This window comes from Mustelus asterias, chromosome 2 (assembly GCF_964213995.1).
Source record: "Mustelus asterias chromosome 2, sMusAst1.hap1.1, whole genome shotgun sequence".
In the NCBI taxonomy this organism is placed as follows: domain Eukaryota; kingdom Metazoa; phylum Chordata; class Chondrichthyes; order Carcharhiniformes; family Triakidae; genus Mustelus; species Mustelus asterias.
This window is the reverse complement of record NC_135802.1, coordinates 16,421,839-16,438,391: the sequence shown is the minus strand read 5'-3', so window position 1 is coordinate 16,438,391 and position 16,553 is coordinate 16,421,839. Positions and strand designations below refer to the sequence as shown.

The 16,553-nt window shown below is 42.8% G+C and overlaps 1 protein-coding gene across 29 annotated transcripts in view; it reads left to right on the top strand.

The window, feature by feature from the left end:
• obscnb (obscurin, cytoskeletal calmodulin and titin-interacting RhoGEF b) overlaps positions 1-16,553 on the top strand; it is a 614,792-nt gene that overhangs the window by 452,341 nt on the left and 145,898 nt on the right. For all 29 annotated transcript variants that reach the window (XM_078231785.1, XM_078231777.1, XM_078231827.1 and 26 more), the window contains 6 exons: positions 4,182-4,340; positions 6,205-6,382; positions 7,627-7,740; positions 11,853-12,020; positions 14,419-14,521; positions 15,795-15,924. In XM_078231785.1, the coding sequence (XP_078087911.1) occupies positions 4,182-4,340; positions 6,205-6,382; positions 7,627-7,740; positions 11,853-12,020; positions 14,419-14,521; positions 15,795-15,924 (852 nt within the window). The remainder of the gene's footprint in view (positions 1-4,181; positions 4,341-6,204; positions 6,383-7,626; positions 7,741-11,852; positions 12,021-14,418; positions 14,522-15,794; positions 15,925-16,553) is intronic.

Below are 16,553 nucleotides of genomic sequence, written 5' to 3'. Positions count from 1 at the left end.
CATGATCATTTCCCAGCCCATAACTTACCAAATATTTTGAATTAGTTTCATAGCTTGTCATCATGGGATTTGAATTCTTGACCACTGGGTTGTTAGTCTATAACCACGAGGATACTTCAGTCCACCTTATATGTTTAGGCAATTAAGATGTCACATTGGTTCTGTATCTTTAAAAGTTCTATATTATTACATTCTTGTATTTATGTTGAGAATATAGGGGGAGATTTACCAAAATAAAAACGAAGTGCCCAACAGACAGGAAAACGGGAGATTTTCCCACCCATTATTCGGGTGAACTTAGTTGGTTGAATTTCTGGCAGTCCGTGCTTCACAGGGCCCGCTGGGGGATTCACATTGGTAGTGGGGGTGGGCTAATCCCGCCCGAGAGGCCAGCATCAGCATGCTGAGCGGCCCACTGCGCATGCGCACTGGCTCCACCATCGCCAGCCTCCCGATGACTTCCCCGGATGCTCCCCCCACTCCCATGGCCAGCCCAGATTGTCCCCTCCCTCCCTCACTGATCGCTGTGCAGAGTGCGCACCAGCGGTCCCACCACCAGTCGGCCTGCCCCTGCCCCCTCAGGCCCCAACCCCTTAGCATTGCTCGGTGTCCAGTGACCTGGTAATGCTACCGTCCCAGGCTCACTAATGACAGTCAAACGATGATTTCCATATTGTAATCAGCCTCACGCCAGGAAACAGCCGTAAAACACCGTAACAAATGGCCTGGGAAAGTCAATTCCCATTTCAGCCCTCCCACCAGTATTTCCCAGCCTGCTACTTGAGCAGCGCAGCGGGCCGGGAAAATCGTGTCCATAGTTTAGAACTTTAATTTTGGATTAACTGAAGTAAATATAAAGTTACAGTGGTCAAAAATTCATTAGGGCCATTTTTAATTCTGTTCACTTAGTGCGAGCTGTTGTTTTCCTTTAAGGGAAATCAGCATGACATCACGAGAAGAGAAATGAACAGTAAATAAACCCATTGTATTATATCATTGCAATAGCACGACATGGTGATCAGTGGGGGTGACACAAGTGGAGCACGATTAAGTACAGATATAACATAGTGAACAGCCTTAGATCATGCCATTTGCGTGAGACATCCTACAATGTTTTGATCAGACCACGACAAAGTCGTGGCATCAGGGAGTTGAAAACACAGCATGCTGATGCAAAGAAAAACTTTGGAGACACAGCACCAGGCCAGTGCTCAAATAAAAAGCTGGTAAGCAGATGTACCCCACATGATGAGTTTGCAGTGCATAGCCTGCCAGTCCTGTGAGTGGGTAGCGTGTTGAGAGGACCAACACCACGTTAGCTCAGCCAGGAAAGGCAGGTGATCAGGGCTTCGACCAAATCAATAACGAACAAGGGAGACTCAAACGAAAAAAAAAACCGTCATAAAAATCAGACCAGAGAAGATTGCGATTATAACGGGCAACTTTGAGAGTTGCTGAACAATAAATTGAGTAAAAACCAACAATGCCATTACTTAGTGGTATATTCCCGTTACATCTTGCCTTTGTGATGGAGCTTCGAAAAAGTGCACTAAAGCATCCACAGTGACACTCATCCCAGGTACTACAGAATAAGAAGGGTCAGAGGGATATTGTCAGAATGTCCACAGAATTCCCCAGTTTGAATTGGGATGGTGCTTGACCTACTGTCCAAATTCAAAAGGTTTAAACAGCATACAAAGTAATGGTTTCTTGATTGAGGTATCTCAAGTGTGGGGAGGCAGTAGTGTAGTGGTATTGTCTTTGAACGAGTAATCCAAACGATCAGGTTAATGCTGTGGGCATATGGAATCAAATCCCACCACGGCAAATGGTGGAATATGAATTAAATAAAAATCTGGAATTAAAAGTCTGATGATGGCCATGAAGCCATTGTCGATTGTCATAAAAACCTATCTGGTTCACTAATGTCCTTTATGGAAGGAAACCTGCTGTCCTTACCCGGTCTAGCCCACATGAGACTCCAGATCCAAACAGCAACGTGGCTAACTCTGAAATGGCCTAGCAAGCCACTCAGTTCAAGGACAATGAGGGTTAGACAACAAATGTTGGCCTTACCTGTGATGCCCACATCCCATGAAAGAATACAGGGGGGAAAAATTGGGAATGAAGGTCCACACAGGCTGAACACATCAGGATTAACAAAAGAAGACCTAAAGGATCCCCAAAAGATGCAGAGAAAAAGCTAAGTACAAATTGATCCTCACAGTTCAACAAAACTTACAGGTCCTAAGCATGACTCCAATTGTTGGCACGCGCACAAGAACATCAAGCAAGTTGTGGACTTCTGCATCCACCAAAGAAATGCTCAGCTTTTCATCAATTCTACAAAGCACGTGTCAGAAAGAGCCATTGGCAGTGGCAGTGCGTGAGGGCAAAGGATGATACAAAGAGCTCTGCACTGATCCAAACAGACAATAGATAACTGGTACATTCAAGCAATAAGAATAACCAGTATCCATTCAGAAATATATACATGAGGTGATTAACAAACCAGAAAATGACGATGATGTTGTGACGATACAGTGCCTTTAACAATTGTATTTATATCATGCTTCTGGTGAAGGTTGTGTTTATAAGCCAGCTTTGCTTAACGATACTGAATTATCTACAACCAGAAGCTCACATACTGAGTATGCAGCAAGTTTATATTAAAACAAACTTTGTTTAACAATACAGTTTAACTATAACAAACAGAATTAGCATAACTTTTACCGATTTAAATACTTAAACATGACAAGGAATAATTCTTAACTGTTAGCTATCTCTATTAGTTCCAATTTAAGCAATATTCATCATAGACGTAAACTCCTCTCAGAATCAGTTAGCAAAAACACACAGGCTTACGTGAGTTGCTAGTCTTCCAGTCTTTAACACCTCTGGACAGAGGTACAGAGAGACACCTGTCTTCTCAGACAGCAGGCTCCAGAGAAAGAGGGAGAAAACACCTCTTGCCTTTTGCAGACCTCTGGAGAGAGATACCTCTTTTCTAGCAGGTCTGAGACTTCCATTTCCGGAGAGAAGAACTGCTGCTCCATTCAAGTTCAGACGGCAACTGCCTGCCTGTCTCTCTGTAAGCATAGCTCCACCTACTCATGATTTTCTTCTTGTCAATCAACCTAATCAAACCCTACTCTGAAAACCCCAGGGGACAACTCCACTATAACAAAACTGCATTCGCCCAGCTTAAAACAAACACTCCAATAATTAGGAACATTTAGTGGGTCAATAGAATCCCATTTGGAGAAAAACTCCTTATATTCACACTAATACTAGAATCAAAAACTGTTGGGGTCAAGACGAACTTCATAATATTTCACTTTCCCATCCAGTCCCCATACCCCATGGATCGCTGAGAAATCAAAAATCTGTCTGTCTCAGCCTTAAATATATTCAATAAGTAAGCACCCATAGCCCTCCAGAATAGGGAATAACAAAGATTCAGAACTCTTTAAGTGAAGAAATTTCTCCTCATCTCAGCCCTAAATGATCTGCCCCTTATCCTGAGAATATGCCCCCATGTTCTAGATTCCTCAGCCCAGAGAAACAACTGCTCAGTGTCTGCCCTATCAGGGCCTTTCAAAATCCTGTATAGTTCAATGAGCTCACAGCTCATTCTTCTAAGCTCCACAGAATCTCTATCATCAGTGTATGATACCAAAGTTAAGTACTGACCGCATGAAACTTCGTGGCATTGTACTTAATAAACATTATTAGGACATGTGTTACCTTGGCACAGCCACATTTATTGCCCATCTCTCGTTTTCCTGAGGAGGTAATGGTGGGCATTCTTGTTGAACCATTGCATCTTTATGATACTCCTCCAGTGACCTTAGGTGGGACATTTATGGTTCATCACCCAGTAACGATGAAGGAACATACCATATATCTCCAAGTCAGGACGGTGCATGATTTGGATGAGAATTTGGAGGCATTGATGTTTCCATAACATTGCTGCTTTTCTCTTTCTTTGTGGAGGTCATTAGTGCTTTGTAATTTTTGGGAGAGAGGAATATAATCTAATTCTGTCTGATAATATATATATATTTGAAGAACAAGAGTGCATACAATATTGTGCTATTTGAACATTTATTTAACTTTATTGTTCCCACAAAGAATACAAACTGGTGTGAAATACAGTAAATAACTGCACTTTTTTCTAGGGACATTTCATTGTTTGGGAGGGAGCTCCTGGTGCAAGGCTGTCATGGAAAGGTCACAAACGCATTGTTTTTCTCTTCAAAAATCATTTGCTGATCTGCAAACAAAAAAGAGATAGCAGGACAGACTCACAATGCTACATCTTCAAAAATCTGATGAAGGTTAGTTGCATATTTTGTATCAAACACTGAATTGAATTGATCTCTTCCAAAGCATGCATCATTCCTAATTCTAAAAGTTGGGTCGATTATGTTTTTCCTTCATGAAATTGTAGAATCTTATTGGGTACAATTGTGACAGAAACCCTCCAGTAATTTACATGTGTAGCTGTTCCACTGTGCGAGTGAGCCTTAGCATTTTCACATATGCTGGGGGGTATTTTAAGTGGAGCCAGTGCGCCCATACACACACACCTCCCCCACCTCCCTTCAGCTTCAAAGCCTGGGGTTAGCCCATTTCTGTTTGGCAGGTTGCCCAAACACATTAGCAGGGCTTCATTTATCTGAAAGAGGCCTCGCTTCTGAGAGCTGCCAGCCAATCAAATTTTTGACATATCTCTAGTTCGAACAGCACAACAGGAAGAAGTGGCCACTGCTGACCCTGTATGTGACCTCTATGCCAAGGAGCCATGGATCAATCTGGGGTTTTGTCAGGGCCAGACTGATAGGCCCCAGCAAGAGAGTTGGGAGTCGAGGTTCTGCAGGGTGGGGGTTGGGAGGGCTTCTACCTTGGTGAGCCAGGTTCTGGGGATGAGGGGGTGTTCTTCATTGGGCACAGCTCAAATAGGAGGCTGTTTGACCCACTGCCTCCCCCTTAACCAGTGACCTCACCCAGGCATCTACCAGTAAAATACTAGCTTCAGTTAAAGAAGGTTCTTAAGAGGTCACTAATTATCCATGAAAGGGCCTCAATTGGCCAAGGACAGAGTCCACAGCCTAAGAATGCTAAAATACCAGCAATGGTAGGTAGGAAGTGATATGGCACAGCTACTATGGCCCACAATTTTACACAGCCCGCTCCTGGCAGGGAGTGTAAAATTCCACCCATTGGAAATGGTATATCCAAGCCAAATCCTTTCCTCATTTCTGCACAAGAATACTTTCCAGCAGCAGTCATTGGATTATGATCAGGTCAGGCAACATAGTTGAATTCCACTCCCAACCAGACACTCCGAGGCAAATTGTAATACCTGTCATACCAGTGTGACAAACCTCTGCCAAAAACCTGGCCAATCTGACAAACCGACAGTTGTTCCAACATGCCAAGTATATTGAGTAAGATATATCAGAGAGATTTAGATGGCTAGGGTTTCTTTCTTATTCTTGTTATGGTAGGAGTGATTAGAACCACTTAAGGCTAAGATACTTCCAAGATAATTGGTTTTATTAGCATGAAGATAAAACATTTTTACAGATAAGGTTGTGAAAAGATTGTTATATTCTTAAAACTAAATCTAAAATGCTTGAAATAGACAAGTATTGTCAACCTCTTAGGAGAAACAAACATTAACATTCTGAATCAAAACCTATTAGTCCACAGATGCTGGGGATGGACATTAATTGATCACGTTAGAACATCAGTAGGCCACAGAGCAGGTGGGAACCGGCCCCACATCCTTGCCCGTGTAAATTTTCAGACAGGTCCAGGGTGGATGTGAAGGCTACATTCCGAGGGCAAATCTACTGCTTTTGTTTGAGACAGAGAGCTTTTCATAGAGATGTATACCTGGGGTGGGATTCTCCTGCCTCCCAACGATGGGAGTCGGCGTGCCATTCATTGGCAGTGGGATTCACTGGTCCCGCCGCTGTCAATGGGAATTCCCATTGAAGCCACCCCATGCTGTTAGGAAACCCGCGGACAGGCTTGTGCTGTCAGCAGGACCAGAGAATCCCGCTGGCATGAACAGCTGGAGAATTCCGGCCTTTGTCTACTTGTTTATAAGACTTGAAGATGGGTCATCTGAATTGAGAAATATTTTAACAAATTCATTGTGCAGAATTTTGCTGTTTTATTTTCTTGATGTAGCTCACTAATATCGACGTGAATGACTTTGTGGAAGGTGATGAACGATCCTTTGAAATCTGGCATGAACGAGAAGATTCAGTGCGTAAATACACGCTCCAGGCACGAACTGTCAACATAAAGATTTCATGGGTAAAGGACATTAGTGGCATACAACAGCGCTTCAGTCTACCTGCCTGGAGTAAGTATCTGTCAAAATTGTGCTATACATGTTCTAACTCACACCGTCCCATTTACCCATTACCCCTTTTTTGCTGCCCTGTCAAAAATGCCTCATTTTTAAAATTCTGGTTCTTGTTTTGAATTTCTCCATGACCTTGCCCCTCCCTCTGTCCAACCTCCTACAACTCTCCAAGATCTCTCTGTTCTTGCATTTCTGAATGTTTAAACATCCCTGATTTTAATTACTTCACCATTGGTGGCAATGCCTTAACTTTCCAAGTCATTAAGCTCTGAAACTCCTGCCCTAAATCTATAGGCCTTATATAAAGAAATTAAATAGCTTTTCAGCTCCCAAAGCTTTAAACAAAACATTTCTATAATCTGTCCCATTCTGGCCAAATTTTCAATGCATCAGTATAATTTCTGAGGCATGGGATATATTTAAATGCGTAAAACACTCCAAAGTCTTCTCATGAAGATATAAATGAAACTCTACACTGGATTAGTTTTAAGTTTTTTAGTTTAGGTTTATTTTATTAGTGTCACAAGTAGACTTACATTAGCACTGCAATGACGTTACTGTGAAAATCCCCTAGTTGCCATAATCTGGCACCTGTTCAGGTACATTGAGGGAGAATCTAGCAGGGCCAATCCACCTAACCAGCACGTCTTTCGGACTGTGGGAGGAAACCAGAGCACCCAGAGGAAACCCACGCAGACAGGAGGAGAACTTGCAGACTCCGCACAGACAGTGACCCAAGCCAGGAATCGAACCCAGGTTCCTGGCACTCTGAGGCAAGTGGAGCTGAGTCCACGAAAAGATCAGCCATTATCTTATTGAATGGCGGAGCAGGCTCAAGGGGCCAGATGGCCTACTCCTGCTCCTAATTCTTATTTCTAACCACTGTGCCACTGGGCCGCCCCAAAATTATTCCAACTTCAGATAAGCCCCTCAACTGTAACAGTGAGATTTTTTGATATTCTGAACTTTCAACCTTCATATCATAATAGAATGAGATTGCAAACATTTTATTTATGGGTTATCTTGTGGCTTCTGCCTGAAAGGAATTCTTAGGACCTTGGTAGCCAGTAAATTTTTAAAACCTGCAAATCTTGGAAGCGTAGCAGAATCATTTTCTTTTTATGTTCCACTTTATATTTGGTTATCTTATACCTAAATGGAAACGAGGGAGAAATTTCAATGAGAAAACATGACAGATAAAGCAGACTGTATTAACTAAGTGAATATGTTTTCTGAATTAGATCCCCCCGAATTTGTGGAGAAACTAGCAGATTGTACAGCTGAAATGGGACAAACAGTGAAACTGGCGTGTCTGGTTATCGGAAATCCCAAGCCAGTTATCACATGGTATAAAGGTAATTTTTTAAAAATGTCACCATAACTTACTTTCAATCAAGCAAAAGATACCTTACAGTCAATGTTGTTGTCCACATTTGTCTTTTAAGAGAACCTTTCAAGAAGTAAACTAAGCAACAGAGGCTGGAAAATTCCTATCTTGAATGAGTTGAAAACATCTGGGATAGTTGTTGAGATGATAATGCATTGATCCAAATTCTCAACATGGCTTTTTGGCAGAGCACATTGACCATATAGCTCTGCTTCATGACAGTTTGATGAGCTAAGTAAACAAATCACCAGATGGCCAAAAGATCATTCTTCACCCTTAATTATTTGTGTGAGAAATTTTAAATATATTTGTTTCCTGTTTATTGAAAATAAGCTAATTAAACTTGAAATGAGCCAAAATTTCAAACAACCCAGAATGGAACAGTAGATCTGAGGCCCTTAGTTTTATGCTTTGCACGTTTTCATGGAAGGTATCCAATGAGCATGTTCCGTCAAATCATCACACACATATGAAGCGGAATCTTGTTGAGGCATCAGGGGTCTCGCCTGCCAGGTGGAGAGCTGGCAAGAATCAGACTCGTACTGCCTCTTTTTGTGAAGGTCTGCGAAACCACATGCCACTCAGACACTGGCATACTAGTGGTGGCCTATCCCCTGAAATTAAGATCCTGGGGGCAGATGACTCACCTATCAAATGCTGATGGCCAAGCTGAGGCCCACAACTGTTGTGCTGATCAGCACCACTGGGAGGCCTTAGCTTCTGCCGGAAGGACAGGCATCGGAGTCCCAGGATTGCAGAGTGATCCAGGCTACAGGTAAGTAATGCAGTGCGTGGGGGGGGGGTGTTTTGCAGGTTGCAGGTTACATAGGTTGTACACACACATAGCAGTAGGCCTGCCTACAGCTGGTTAATACCAGTTAATAGTGGAGGCAGGATGAGGCCCTTATGTGGCTATTAATTGGTCACCTAGGGGCCTCCTGCAGGGCAGGAAGATTGACCATGGGCCTTCCTGCCCAGAACCTAATTGAGACAAGAAGAAGACAAGGTTCACCATCAGTGCGGTATTCTTGCCATCCTGCCTAAGGACATACCTTATATTTTCCAAGCTCACCACCGAGAGCACAAGATTCCAGTCAAGTTTTCATCAGAAACTCAATCAAAACTTATATTATTTCCCCTATAGCATTCATGGCATTAATAAAGGTGCAAGCTTCATTTTATAGAAGACTAGGGGGGGGGGGGGGCGATCTTACCAAAAAATTCTAACTGCTGAATGAGCGCAAAAACGGGAGAGAATCGCGCCCATTTTTTCCCAGACGTAATTGTATGGCACTTAAGGAAAACATTCTCGCCAGCAGGGGGAGTGGGAAGAGCCTGTTCACACTGGGAAGCTGGCGGCTGAGTTCTAGGGGCACCATGTGCAGGCGTCCCGATCTCAAAGTATACTGTGTAAGTGTAGACAATGCACTGGGAGATCTGTCGCTCACCCCACCATCCCTGGACATCGCGACCCCCACCCCTCCACCCCGCCCCACCCTAGGGGGAGACTGGTGTTCTCATGGCCTTTGACTTCTGGTTGAACTTGGAACAGTGTAGTCTCACTTCCCCTGCATGCCGACTCCCCCACAAGCTCCATCGCTCTCTCCTTGAAGAGGATCAGTACCCACTGGCATTCTCCCAGTCTTGGCCAGCTCCCTCCTGTTATGGTTGAGCTTCTCCTGTGGGACATAAAGATAACATTTCAGGTGCTCATTTGGCAGCTATGGGGGGATTTCCATCAGGTGTCAATTAAAACATGCTACCGTGCAAAGGGACCTGGGGATCCTTGTGCATGAGACGCAAAAGCCCAGTCTGCAGGTACAACAGGTGATCAAGAAGGCAAATGGGATGTTGGCCTATATTGCGAGGGGGATAGAATATAAAAGCAGGGATGTCTTGATGCACCTGTACAGGGCATTGGTGAGGCCGCAGCTGGAATACTGTGTGCAGTATTGGTCCCCTTATATGAGGAAGGATATATTGGCATTGGAGGGAGTGCAGAGAAGGTTCACCAGGTTGATACCGGAGATGAGGGGTTTGGATTATGAGGAGAGGCTGAGGAGATTGGGTTTGTACTCGTTGGAGTTTAGAAGGATGAGGGGGGATCTTATGGAGACTTATAAGATAATGCGGGGGCTGGATAGGGTGGAGGCGGAGAGATTCTTTCCACTTAGTAAGGAAGTTAAAACTAGAGGACACAGCCTCAAAATAAAGGGGGGTCGGTTTAAGACAGAGTTGAGGAGGAACTTCTTCTCCCAGAGAGTGGTGAATCTCTGGAATTCTCTGCCCACTGAGGTGGTGGAGGCTACCTCGCTGAATATGTTTAAAGCGCGGATGGATGGATTCCTGATCGGTAAGGGAATTAAGGGTTATGGGGATCAGGCGGGTAAGTGGTACTGATCCACGTCAGATCAGCCATGATCTTATTGAATGGCGGGGCAGGCTCGAGGGGCTAGATGGCCTACTCCTGCTCCTATTTCTTATGTTCTTAGGTGTCATGTGTGGGCACAGCGCTCAGCGTAAAAGTTGTTTTGAAGTAGCTGGGTGGGGGGCTCTGGGGTTTGTGCTGGTTGCTGGGTGTTGGGTGGCTGCAAGGTGGCATGTAGGAGGAGTAACAGATGCCAGAGGTCAGGGTCAGGAGTGGTGCCAGGGACAAACAGGTGGGTACTTACCCTTCCAGCTCTAAGGAGGTGATTTATCTTCTTGCAACACTGCAAGGCAGTACTCCTGGTCAGACTACTGTAGCTTACTGCCTCCCCCACCACATCCCAGGCTAGGTTGAGGATGCTGACTGGAGGTCTTCGGCCCACACAGGTGAGGAGTGCACTGCATCCAGCATCCAGTTCAAATTCCCGACCAAGAACCTTGGGGCTGCCTTCCTTCCAGCCATCATCTTGCCTGCAATGGCAGGCCGTGCTGCGGGGAGCGTTAAATGGAATTCGTGCTCATCACAGGGTCACAGCTGATCCCCGAATGAATCAGGCACCTGAGGAGTCGGGAAATCAGCATGATCCCGTGGAGGCAACGCTGGCCCATTTGTATCCATTGAATTTGACCTCTTTATTGGTGCCAGCCCCAGCAGGACACACTCTGATTTTCCCACAGGCAGCAGCACTTAGCTTCTTTTCCGAGAACTGCGGCGTTGGTTACATTTCATTTCAAAGCATTTTCACAGGTTGAATCTACCTCAAATTTCAGTACAATTTGATCAGTTTGCCCTCATGTAAAATTTACAGCAAGGAAACAATATTCAATCCAACTGTTTTTATGATATTCTTTTTTTAGTTAGCTATTGCCCTGCCCCATATATCTCCACTCCCTTCTCCTCCATGTATGCATCGTTCCTCCCCTCAAATCCTTGGTACCTGCTTCAATTACTCCAGTGAGTTTCATATACTTATTGCTCTTTTTAAGAGATTTCTCTTAAACTCTTTATTTTTTTCAATTAGCCGTTACCTTATATGTATGCCCATTTTTTTTGATTCATTCACAATACTATTCCATGCCAACCTATTGAACCCTTCCATAATTTTGGGCCTCCTCTTAGTCCTTTTTTTTTGGAGAAAAATGCCGCAGCCTACATAAGAATGAAGAGCAGGAGAGGGCCATTCAGCCCCTCAAGCTTGCTCCACTATTCATTAAGATCATGACTGATGGTTGCCTCAATCCACAACCTGCCCTATCCCAATAATCTTTGACTCCCTTACTAGTCTAGAAGCTATCTTTCTTTTCTTTAAAAATATTAATTGACCCTGCCTCCACCTCTAGGGAAGAAACTTCCAAAGATTCACAACCATCTGAGATAATGTTTTTTTCTCATCTCTGATCTTAAATAGGAGACCCCTCATTTTTTAAACTTTGCCCTGCTCAATATTTCCTTGTTGCATTCTTTCAATTCTAGTATCATGCTTGTAAATCTTTCAATACTGTCTCCAGTACTTTAACTAAATGTCGAAATCAACATAATTTTCTTGTGTTAGAAAATGGATACCTGTATCATTTCGAGTGATAACTTCGTAAAACATTATTGTTGATTAACCTGAACATTTTTGAAAATCCCATATTTATGTGTGACACTAGATGGCAAGTCCGTGGAGGTTGACCCACACCACATTATAATAGAGGATGAAGATGGCTCTTGCACGCTGATCCTGGATACTCTCACTGCTGCCGATTCAGGGCAGTATATGTGTTATGCAGCCAGTGCTGCAGGAAATGCCAGTACCCTTGGAAAGATTCTTGTGCAAGGTAGGAACAAATCACAATTTATTTCACTAAAATCTAAAACTTAAATAAAATAGTGAAGCTCCAGTGGCATTGGTTGTGGAAATTAAGACCGTTATTATTTCCAATACTTAAACTTTGCTTTTTCTTAGTAGAGATCAAAATGTTCTTTTTAGAGTTGGAATATTTATCTATTTTTCTGATCCTCTCAAATCTTATCACAAGTTTTGAAGGTGAGAAACATGTCATTTAAAACCAGCTTCTGATTGGCTAAAAACGAGTTCAATTTTCAGGTCAGCCAAGTCTCAGGAATACAAGTGTGAGATTTTCCTGCGAGACCAGTGATACCACTTGATAACCCACCCAAGTCAGTTATTGCCATGACTGTTTTACAAATGTAAATGTCCTGTGTATCCATTATGGTGGGCGTTCTGTAGAAGAAGTGCACAACTTGCCATGACTCTGAAGATAGAGAAAGTAGTGTCCAGGGCCTGTTTCCTTTGTAAAGAAGGAGTCTCATAAAAGTAAAGTTTATTTATTAGTCACAAGCAGGCTTATATTAACAATGCAATGAAGTTACTGTGAAAGTCCCCTAGTCACCACACACTGGCGCCTGTTCAGGTACACTGAGGGAGAATTTAGTGTGGTCAATCAACCTAACCTGCACATCTTTGGACTGTGGGAGGAAACCGGAGCACCCGGAGGAAACCCACACAGACACTGTTGTTTGTAGTATATGTAAATGATCTGGAGGAAAATATGAGCGGGCTGATTAGTAAGTTTGCGGCTGACACAAAGATTGGCGGAGTTGCGGATAGTGCCGAGGATTGTCAGAGGATACAACAGGATATGGATAGATTGGAGACTTGGGCACAAAAATGGCAGGTGGAGTTTAATCCGGATAAATGCGAGGTGATGCATTTTGCAGGATCAAATTTAGGTATGAATTATATTGTAAATGGCAGAACCCTTAGGAACATTAAGATACAGAGGGATCAGGGCATGCAGGTCCACAGTTCCCTAAAAGTGGCCAAGGTGATTAAGAAGGCAAATGGGATGCGTGCCTTCATCAGCCGGGGCATTGAGTACAGGAGTTGGGAAATAATGTTGCAGCTATATAAAATCTTGATGTGGCCACATTTGGAGTATTGCGTGCAGTTCTGGTCACCTCACAATCAGAAGGACGTGGAAGCTTTGGAGAGGGTGCAAAGAAGGTTCACCACAATGTTGCCTGGTGTTGAGGGTGTTGGCTATGAGAACAGGTTGAATAAACTAGGATTGTTTTCACTGGAAAGATGGAGGCTGAAGGGAGATCTGATAGAGGCCTACAAAATTATGAGAGGCATAGACAGGGTGGGTAGTCAAGAGACTTTTTCCCAGGGTGGAAGCGTCAATTGCAAGTGGGCACAGGTTCAAGGTGAGAGGGGGAAACTTTAAAGGAGATGTGCAGGGGAAGTTTTTCACACAGAGAGTGATGGGTGCCTGGAACGCGCCACCAGAAGATGTGGTGGAAGCAGGCACATTAGCAACATTTAAGAGGCATCCGGATGGGCACATGAATAGGGAGAAAACATGAGAGGGATATGGACCAAGTAAGGGCAGAAGATTTTTTTTTAGTTACGGCATCATGATCGGCATGGGCTTGGAGAACGAAGGGCCTATTCCTGTGCTGTATTTTTCTTTGTTCTTTGACTCGGGGAGAACATGCCAACTCCGCACAGACAGTGACACAAGCCAGGAATCGAACCCTGTTCCCTGGCGCTGTGAAACAGCAGTGCTAACCACTGTGCCACCATGCCACCCTTCAGATCCCTTTCTGAAATTGGAATGCAACTAATGCCACAGCAGCTGTGTTTAGGAAAGCCAGGTCAATATGTAGCCCAACCAATTATCCTTAAAGGGATCACTGGAAGTCACCACCAAAAAGGTTGGCATTGCTTGAATGTAGAGTTGGGAGAAAAGGAGGTGTTCATTATAGCTCCATAGCACTCCTAATAACCATTGCATGTCCCCATCCAAAAACTTCCTCTTTCCCTCCCAGAACCTAACTGAAGGCTTCCAACACTAATGAACTGCCCATTCTTATGTAAATAAGCTTTAAGACCAAATATCAGGTATTCCTCAGACATACCTTTCTAGTACAGAACTCGTTTCCCTGCGTAAATCAGTTTTTAGACCATAATTTCTCATCAACATGATAAAACTACTAATGAATCAGAGGCGCTTCAAGGATTTTGGTTGTTAGCAGTAGATAAACATAAATGTCAGTAACATTCTGTTAAACTTTGAAATAATGAACTTCACTGCCCAATTAAGACCACTTGCTTGCTAAATTTGATAATGTTCCAAACTTGATTTTTTTTTATTAATACTGAATAAGGAAAGTACAATTGTCAATTAAAATTTTCACTTTAACTTTCAGTCCCTCCAAGGTTTGTAAGCCGCCTTCGAAACATCCCATTTATACAGAATGAAGATACACAGTTTGCATGCACTATTGAAGCTGCACCAGTCCCACAGATAAAGTAAGTTCCATTAATTTAACAACATTTAGTTCTTAAATTGGTTGTTAAAAAAAACCTTTTGAAACTTGAAAATTATGGTATAGTGAATACTGTATGGGTAAATAACAACACTACAAATTAAGCACAACAGCCTTTGCACTCAATTCACACGTTCCTCAATTGAGGCTCTGTGCTAGCAAAGTAACCCCAAAAGACTTAAGTTGCGCACTGTAAAAGCTCAGACTAATATCAGGGATTACCTCCTTAAGTCCCTTTACCCCATCATCTTCCTCTGCTTTAACCAGTTTTTGGTCACCCCTTGCTTGGATCGGCATTTGTTTCCATTATGCTTCTATGATGTACTCTTGCCTAAATTAAGGATGCTATATAAATTGTTGTAATTCTGAACACAAAATTAATGGATATTAATGAAAAATCCAGCAAATTGTTTATTTTTCCCACTGAAATAGAATAGTTTAAAAGATAGATCAAATAATAATTTTCCAAATTGTAATTAAATTGCATCCTAAAAACACTACAAAGCATTTATTATTCTGTGCACATGTATAACGTGTGCATTGAAAACAAATAAAAATTAAGCTGTTTTTCTTTTGATAAAAATGGATGCCATGGCTTAGATTTCTGGTGAAACCACTTTAAATTGATCATGTCCTGTCTGGATATGGGGCCAATTAAATAGGAAGTGAAACTGTGTCCTTGTAGTGCGATGGAGCCATCCACCCTCAAGAAGACAGGATAATCTCAGGAAACAGACTACCATTCCCAGAAGAGCAGCCAAAGGTCTGAATAGGACCAAAGATCGAAGTTTGAATTGTTTTTCTCCCTGATTGAAAAGACCCAATCTGGAATAGTGACCAACCCTTATGGATCAATTACTATTTGACCCTTAGGTGGTAGGGTCCACATTAAACCCAGAATTTAATCTACACTTTCACCAGGAAATGTCAGACCTATCAGTCTCAAATCTGGCAGTATTCCCAGGTTAGCCCTTGAAAGCACACAGGTTGCCCCAAAAATGTAAGTGGACATGATAGTAGAAGAAAGTTGCCGTATGTTTTGTGGAATTTTCTAAATGGAGCAGAAACCATACGCATCTAAGTTCCTCCTTTTCTGATCTGCCTGCTGGATTAATGGCTGTATTGAACTAGTTTCTGGGCTTAGGCTCTTCTCCATTGAACTGGATTTTGAAATATTCTGTTGAAAGCTGATGTTTTTTGAAGTTTTATCAAATATCAGCTACATTGATTTACAATTAATTCTGTTTTCATTGAAGATGGAGTATTGATGGTTCACCCTTAACAAATAAAACAAAGTACCAGACTTTCTATGATCCACAGTTTGGAGTTGCAGTGCTGATCATCAAAAACACAGAAAAGAATGATCTTGGAGTCTATGAATGTGAAGTGAGTATGATGAAAAATGCTTTTGCTCAAATAATTTTATCTGTATGAATGAACAGGACGTCCCTCCATTTCAATTTATAAGCATAACCAGTTTTCTTCTGAGGTTGGGCGGCTTGACTTCACATCAAGTATGAGCATTGAGTTAAATGTTGCAACAGTTTTACACATTTTACACATATAGAATGCTTCCCAACCTGGGTTATCATTCCATTTCAGCGAATCGAGTGGCAAACTAGCGGCTGTCACCAGGATTCCTGATCTCACAGATAAACTCAGTTTTACTTGGGATGGGCAATAAATGCTGTGATTTGGAGATGCCGGCGTTGGACTGAGGTAAGCACAGTAAGAAGTCTCACAATACCAGGATAAAGTCCAACAAGTTTATTTGGTAGCACAAGCTTTCGGAGTGTCAAACTCACCTGAAGAAGGAACGACACTCCAAAAGCTTGTGCTACCAAATAAACCTGTTGGACTTTAACCTGGTGTTGTGAGACTTCTTACAATAAATGCTGGCCAGCGAGCAACTCCCATGTCCCACAAATAAATTTTAAAAAGGCAACATCCTGGTGAACCTTCTCTACACTCTCTCCAAAACTTCCACATCCTTCTGGTAGTGTGACCAGAACTGC